Below are 8347 nucleotides of genomic sequence, written 5' to 3'. Positions count from 1 at the left end.
TCTCTCCCTCTATCCCTCCTTCCCTCCCTCCCTCCCTCTGTCCCTTCTTCCCTCCCTCCCTCTATCCCTCCTTCCTTCTCCTTTCTTTTAACCTCCCTCCCTTTTCTTTTCTTTTTTTTTTTGAGATGGGATCTTGCAGTATTTCCCAGGCTGGACTTGAACTGCTGGTCCTTCCACCTCAGCCGATTGAGTAGCTAGACTATAGGCATGCTCCACTGCACGTGGCCTGATGGAACGTTTTGTAAATAATCCTTCTCAGTCTGTCATTTGTCTTTGATCTTCATTATGTGTCTTCTGCCATATAGAAATTTAGCATTTAATGTAAATAATACCCCCTCACCTGGGCGCGGTGGCCCATGCCTGTAATCCCAGCACTTTGGGAGGCTGAAGCAGGTGGATCACGAGGTCAGGAGATCGAGACCAGCCTGATCGACATGGTGAAACCCCGTCTCTACTAAAATACAAAAATTACCCGGGCGTGGTGGTGCACGCCTGTAATCCCAGCTTCTCAGGAGGCTGAGGCAGGAGAATCACTTGAACCCGGGAGGCGGAGGTTGCAGTGAGCCAAGATCGCGCCACTGCACTCCAGCCTGGGTGACAGAGTGAGATTCCGTCTCAAAAAAATAAATAATAATAATAATACCACCTCTCCCTCAGAATTGTATGTCGTACCTTAGAAAGGCCTTTCCTACCTAAATAATGCAAAAGTATGCTCTAGTATTTTTTTTAGGTTTTTTGTGGCTAAAATTTTATCTTTAATCCATTTAGAATTTTGGTATAGAATGAGGCAAGGACCTGATTCTTCTTTCCTTATAGGGGAAAGAAAGTCACAATACCATTTATCCTATAATCTTTTTCTTACGGAAGCATAATTACCATGTCTGTCACCATCACCTTTTCTTTCTTCTTCTTCCTTTTTTTTTTTTTTTTTTTGAGACAAAGTTTCACTGTTGTTGCCCAGGCTGGAGTGCAATGATGCGATCTCGGCCCACTGCAACCTCTCTCTCCCAGGTTCAAGTGATTCTCTTGCCTCAGCCTCCCAAGTAGCTGGGATTACAAGCACCCACCACCATGCCCCAGCTAATTTTTGCAGTTTTAGTAGAGACAGGGTTTTCGTCATGTTGGCCAGGCTGGTCTCAAACTCCTGACCTCAGGTGATCCATGCACCTCGGCCTCCCAAAGTGCTAGGATTATAGGCGTGAGCCACCGTGCCCAGCCTCTGCTTTTTATTATATTTTTCCTTTTCTTTTTTGCCTTCCTGTCCAGAGGAAACACTATTCTCTTCTAAAGCTTGGTTTCTGCTGACCAGTAGCAATTTTTAACTTGGGTCTGATTTCCCTCTGTCAGCCTGTAGGCTTTGCTGGGTTACCTCTCCTGACTAATTTGTGTAGCAGCTTCATGTGAATTTTTTTTTTTTTTTTTGGAGACGGAATCTCGCTCTGTCACCCAGGCTGGAGTGCAATGGTGCGATCTCGGCTCACTGCAAGCTCTGCCTCCCGGGTTCACGCCATCCTCCTGCCTCAGCCTCCCAAGTAGCTGGGACTACAGGTGCCCGCTGCCATGCCTGGCTAATTTTTTGTATTTTTAGTAGAGACAGGGTTTCACCGTGTTAGCCGGGATGGTCTCGATCTCCTGACCTCGTGATCCGTCCACCTCGGCCTCCCAAAGTGGTGGGATTACAGGCATGAGCCACCGCGCCTGGCCAACTTCACGTGAATTTAAACATTTGTGTCATCAGGTACACTCACTTTGAAAATGTTATTGGGAGGCTTGTTAAGTCAGGTGTCTTTTGTATTACTGCTCTACACTCAGACCTTCTGGAAACCCTGCAGAGGGTAGCTCTAGTGGCCAGCTCTCTTGTTGAAAATGAGTGACATAAGTACATGAAAAACCCAACAAGTAGGATTTGAAACAGGGGCTAGGCCGGGCGCGGTGGCTCAAGCCTGTAATCCCAGCACTTTGGGAGGCCGAGACGGGTGGATCACGAGGTCAGGAGATCGAGACCATCCTGGCTAACACGGTGAAACCCCGTCTCTACTAAAAAAATACAAAAAAACTAGCCGGGCGAGGTGGCGGGCGCCTGTAGTCCCAGCTACTCGGGAGGCTGAGGCAGGAGAATGGCGTGAACCCGGGACGCGGAGCTTGCAGTGAGCTGAGATCTGGCCACTGCACTCCAGCCTGGGCGACAGAGCGAGACTCCGCCTCAAAAAAAAGAAACCGGGGCTAATTTTACACTTATTTCTTCCTGGGATAAAAGTCTTAAACTTTGTTTAAAGTGAAATGTATGTATTTCTGACGGTGATTTGTTTCACTTAAATAGCTTGTTTGTTTGTTTCATTTTTCTTTCCCAAGTTTTGGGTTTGGTTTGTTTCCTGCGGGTTTCGCCCCCACCTCCTTCCTCCTCGTGCCTGCAGGGACATTTGCTGGTGTGGCAGCCTCCAGGCCCATCCCCACCCTTTTTCTTGGCACACCTTCTCTAGGATGGCCGGGACAGTGACTTAGGTTCCACATCTGTGACTAACCGTTTTCATTCCGTTCTGCAGCTTTGACAATTACTCTGCCAATGTTATGGTAGATGGAAAACCGGTGAATCTGGGCTTATGGGATACAGCTGGACAAGAAGATTATGACAGATTACGCCCCCTATCCTATCCGCAAACAGTAAGGATTGCAGCTGATTTTTGATGTGTCTTTTTTAGAGTATATAATTCTCGAGCGTTTAATTAGTGCATGTTACCTGTGGACTTGCTTATATTGCCAGCATTTGGATATTGAGTAAATAGCAGACGGGGTGGAATTAGTTCCATATAAACATCCCCCTAGATGGCAGGGGTTTTGTGTTTTGAGCGTTAACAGCTGTTCCATTGTTGGGCATTTTACAGTCTTCCATTTAGCTTTAGAATAACCATATGAAAGGTACTTTTTGTTTTGTTTTGTTTTTGCAAATCAGTTTTTAACACCAATTGGTTTGAAGACAAGTTTGCTGTGTGACTGTTTTGTACCACAGAATCAAATTAAGCAGTTAAGATTCAGGTTTCTTTAAACCAAGTTAGTAACTAATCTTACAGGTTTAATGCATTTTTTCCCACAAGATACATAATTTGTATGGCTATAGAACCTAAATCTATTCAATGTAGGTTGAGGTTTTGGTTTTGTAAAATGTATCCACTGTGTCCAATCAGAAAAAAAAGTTTAGTTTTTTTTTCTGTATCAGACAAGTGATTTATTTATCAAAGCTAATTAGAGCAGTAGCTGGTGAAAATGGGTACTTAGAAGACATTGTTGTGGTTAAAAGTTACTTGTCTTTAAGCAGTTGTTTTACTTGTGTATCATTTGCTGATCTTGTTACATGTTCTTCATTTTTAAAAGTGTCTTTGGAAGCAAAACTTAAATATGCTTGAGATGCCTTGGGTCGATATCCTGTGTGCAGTCCTAGCTCTGTGACCTCAGGCAGGCTTCTTCCTCTCTCCAGTCTTTGCCTGTTTCCTCGTAGGGTGAGATGGGTACATGTCACGCACCGAGGACAGTCCTGGGCACACAGCACACACTGCGGGGCCGGCCGCGGTCAGAATTCTGCTGTTCCTGAGTGTGCGGGGGGGTCAGCCTAGAGAGCACTGCTTTCCACGTTGTGCCCAAACGAGTGGAAGCTGTGTGGGTGCTCGGCAAACCTGGATTGGCTGGAGGGATTGGGGTTTGGGGTTGGATTGAGGTGAGGAAGACTTCCTAGAGAAAGGCTGGCTTTGAGCCCCAATTGATGATGAGGCAGCCTGTGGTTTTAGGGGGTAATATGGATGAAATAGTAGTTAAGTCTACTGTATTAATAATCAGTCTATAATCTCCAAACAATTCAAATTCTTCTCAGTACCTTAGGAAACTATACCCAGTGGATGTTCACTGATTCAGATTGTAAATGGATTTAAAAACATACTGGCTGGTAGAGTAGGAGTCTCCAGCCCACTGGACACATGTGGAAGGGTGTGGTGTCATTCTGAGAAATGAGAGCCACCCTGCTGTGACTCAGAGGGTACCAGGCAGGGCGTGGCCTTTCTCTAAGAGAGGCCTCACAGTAAGTCAAGGGTGACTTGGCAGGAGTCCCACTTTGTGTTCTGAGGAACACAAAGATGAGGAAGGAGAACTCTCCTCAGCTTGAACAAAGCTGTAGAGTATGAGGCCTGGTATCAAAGTAGGTGTTGTCCTCATAGGGCTAGCACTTAAACTTCATGTCTCCTCTGTGTGAGACCATGGACTGCTTTCCTAGAAAATATTTGAAGAGCAAGAAGGGAGTGAGACATGGTTCTTGCCCTCAGGCGGTTCACAGAAAAGTCCCATAAATCATGTAATACACCCTGTACCAGCAAGGGGGTGAGCGGGGCGCTTAAGGAACAAGAGGAACGAGCACCCACCCAGCAATGGAAGCCTTCCTGCCTGGACTCCTTCAGAGATAAGGAAATTATCTTGACAACTCAGGGCAGGCCACAAATGCTCAGATACCAGTGTCTGGAGGGCCTCATCCCTTTGGGCCACACTGTGCTAAGAAGAACAGGATCTCGGAGTAACATGCTGGCACCTGGTTCTCTCTTTGATAAAGGTGAAACCTCTAAATTTTGTACTAAATGGAATGTGGTCCCTGATTGCTGGCTCTGTGATCTGCAGACCTGTTTATGTAGCTCATCCAAGACTGCTTAGATACACTCCTGAAGGACCAGTTGGAACATTTCTTATCTAGGTCGTCCTAAAAAGAGATGTTACATTTCCTGTGGTCATTTCACATTGGCATCCTTCTCTGTTGGGTAGCTCTCTCTGGCTAAGTCTGTTCAGACCATTCGTTTCTTCTTCGTTCTCCAAAAGATGGTGAGCAGGTAGTCGCCATTCTCAGTTGAAACTGCCCTCAGGTTTTTATTTTCTCAAATTAAGTAATGATTATTTTCTCTTGAAAGTCTTTCCTAAGTTCTGCATACTCATCTTCAGGTGGCATGCACAGAATCAAGTCTTGTCAGAGTGATGCTCAGGTTCAGCATCTTCCCTTCTGTAGATCACCTGTATTTATTTGCCTGCTTGCACCAGGATTGGTGCAAGCACGAGGATTGGTGGTGTGAGCGGGGAGCCTAAGTAACCTGTCAGTGTCACAACGAGTCCTGAGCTCTGTGTGTGTCCTGAGACTCAGGCTGTGCAGCGGGTTCGCTGAGATGCTGAGCCTCCATGTTGGGGTCAGCCAGGACCCCAGTGCGTCATGCCAATTGTTTTGTTTTCTCCCTATGCTAAGTTTGTCTTTTTGAGACGGAGTTTCGCTCTTGTTGCCCAGGCTGGAGTGCAATGGTGTGATCTTGGCTCACCACAACCTCCGCTTCCCAGGTTCAGGCGACTTTCCCACCCTAGTCTCCCACATAGCTGAGCCTACAGGCATGTGCTACCATGCCTGGCTAATTTTGTTTTTTATTTTTATTTATTTATTTTTTTGAGATGGAGTCTTGCTCTCTCGCCCAGGCTGGAGTGCAGTGCTGCGATCTTGGCTCACTGCAAGCTCCACCTCCCGGGTTCGTGCCAGTCTCCTGTGTCAGCCTTCCGAGTAGCTGGGACTACAGGCGCCCACCACCACGCCTGGCTAATTTTTTATATTTTTGTAGAGACGGGGTTTCACTTTATTAGCCAGGATGGTCTTGATCTCCTGACCTCGTGATCCGCCTGCTTCGGCCTCCCAAAGTGCTGGGATTACAGGCGTGAGCCACTGAGCCTGGCCAGTGGTAAAGGTTTTCAAGTGGTGGGCTAGACTCCTGTGAAGGTAGATAAAAAGAAAAACTGCGGTGTTTGGCTTGGCAGTTTTGAGTTTCAAAAGGCCTCAGCCTTTGGGAGGTTGGCTGTTACAAGTGCAGCCAGAGAGCACCGGGCACACACCTGTGGTTAAACAGAACTGGATTTGTTACTCTTCGCCACGAGGGAGACACACGCATCTGGGGGCTGTGGGAATTCAGCCCTCACTCATACTGGCTGGGAGCAGGGGATATTTGGTGATTTTTGTGGTTTTCGTATGATGATCTTGGATTTGTCACTACTTAGAAATGATGATGAGGTTTTTTTTTAAAGTTTACTTACTTTTTGGTCCTATTTCAGCATGGTCACACAGGTGACTTGGTCTGATGTCTGTGTTCTGTGAGATTATTCTATTCAATAGTGGCAACCTCCACCATGGCGAAGCTGCGAGTGCCAGGCTGGTTCTCAGATGTCAGGGACTGCCTGACCCTTTTATAGGATTATAGGCGTGAGCCACTGTGCCTGGCCAGAATATCTGTTTTGTTGTTGTTGTTGTTGTTGTTTTGTTTTTTGAGACGGAGTCTTGCTCTGCCACCCAGGCTGGAGTGCAGTGGCGCAATCTCGGCTCACTGCAAGCTCCGCCTCCCGGGTTCATGCCATTCTCCTGCCTCAGCCTCCCGAGTAGCTGGGACTACAGGCGCCCGCCACCACGCCTGGCTAGTTTTTTGTATTTTTAGTAGAGACAGGGTTTCTAACTGAGATGGTCTCGATCTCCTGACCCTCGTGATCTGCCCGCCTTGGCCTCCCAAAGTGCTGGAATTACAGGCGTGAGCCACTGCACCTGACCAGAATGCCTGTGTTTTTTAAAATTCCAAACCTGAAAGTAAAATCCAGGTGGATAGCATTTGGAAGAAAATAAAATGAAATAGAAACAACACTGCTTTTTTTAGTGAGATCTCAGCTGTCCAGATGCCCCCCTTGTCTTACTCCATGGAAAGTGGACCCATCTCTTGTGGTTGGTTCCACCAGTGGGCAGGAGGCCACGGGAGGAGCAGCCCTGGCTGCACCTCTCACCGCCGAGGAGGAAGTGGTGTGTGATGCAGGAGTGATAAAGGCATTGAAGGCACCATGTGTGTAACAGGCATGCGCGAGTCTGGGTGAGTCAGAAAGGGGAAAGCAGTGCTCAGGTTGACTGGAAACATGGGCCGGTGACTGGAGACAGCCTGAGGCCCCAGAACACACAGGTGACCTGTGAGGAAGGAAGTTGAGAGACCCTGGAGAGACACTGATGGTGCCCTCTGAGGTTCTCTAAGTGTTATGAGGACAGGGAAGAAATAGAGCCCCCCAGCCAGGGTCAACCAGCACAGCCTCTGTGTGTGAGGCGTCAGGACAGCGACGACGGCCGGGAGGAGCAGATACTAGGAAGTGAGTACCAGAAGCACTAGACAGGGTTTCAGGAAGCTATATTTAGCTGGGGATGAAGAAGGAACAAGGGAGGAACAGGCAGATGGCATAGCACGAACGCCGGGTGGAAAGTGGAACTGCTTGCTCCTGTTGTGCGTGTCTCTTCTCCATCAAAAAAGAGGCTCTAAAAATCGAAAGGGTGCCACAGATACGATCAGAGGCTCTTTTGAAGCTGCATTTTTGTAACTGGTTCTTGATGATCCTCTCCCATGGTAAAGATTTGGCACCATATCAAGTCCTTGGGAGGACAGATCTTCAAAAATAGCCCATAGATGAAACCCAGATAGCTGTGGAAACTAATATGCTCTTTGAATGGTAAATCCAGAAAAACTTGAGTGGCTGGGCGCGGTGGCTCACGCCTGTAATCCCAGCACTTTGGGAGGCTGAGGTGGGCGGATCACGAGGTCAGGAGATCGAGACCATCCTGGCTAACACAGTGAAACCCTGTCTCTACTAAAAATACAGAAAAACCAGCCTGTCATGCTGGCTTATGCCTGTTAATCCCAGCACTTTGGGAGAATGAGGTGGGCGGATCACGAGGTCAGGAGATCGAGACCATCCTGGCTAACATGGTGAAACCCGTTTCTACTAAAAATACAAAAAATTAGCCAGGTGCGGTGGCGGGCGCCTTTAGTCCCAGCTACCAGGGAGGCTGAGGCAGGAGAATGGTGTGAACCTGGGAGGCGGAGCTTGCAGTGAGCCGAGATTGTGCCACTGCACTCCAGCCTGAGTGACACAGCGAGACTCCGTCTCAAAAAGTCTCAAAAAAAAGAAAAGCTTGAGTAAGATGAAATTAAAATAATTTTCTCATCTCCCCACCGTCTCCTTTTTTTTTTGAGACAGAGTCTTGCTCTGTCACCCAGACTGGAGGGCAGTGGCGCAACCTCTGCCTCCCAAGTAGCTGGGATTACAGGTGTCCACCACCACACACGGCTAATTTTTGTATTTTTAGTAGACACGGGGTTTCACCATCTTGACCAGGCTGGTTTTGAACTCCTGACCTTGTGATCCACCTGCCTTGGCCTCCCAAAGTGTTGGGATTACAGGCGTGAGCCCTTTTCTTTAAAGAGTTTCAGGGTTCTATGTTGGAAGAGTGAGTTTGTCAGTTTTTTTTTTTTTTTTTTTTTTTTTTTTT

The 8347-nt window shown here is 47.4% G+C and overlaps 1 protein-coding gene across 1 annotated transcript in view; it reads left to right on the top strand.

Moving 5' to 3' along the window:
* RAC1 (Rac family small GTPase 1) overlaps positions 1-8347 on the top strand; it is a 32877-nt gene that overhangs the window by 17729 nt on the left and 6801 nt on the right. The window contains exon 4 of the mRNA XM_017864756.1: positions 2544-2661. Coding sequence (XP_017720245.1) covers positions 2544-2661 — 118 coding nt within the window. The remainder of the gene's footprint in view (positions 1-2543; positions 2662-8347) is intronic.

The sequence above is a fragment of the Rhinopithecus bieti genome, unplaced genomic scaffold (assembly GCF_001698545.2).
Source record: "Rhinopithecus bieti isolate Rb0 unplaced genomic scaffold, ASM169854v2 scaffold_77662, whole genome shotgun sequence".
Taxonomy (NCBI): Eukaryota; Metazoa; Chordata; class Mammalia; order Primates; family Cercopithecidae; genus Rhinopithecus; species Rhinopithecus bieti.
This window is presented reverse-complemented; position numbering and strand designations above follow the sequence as displayed.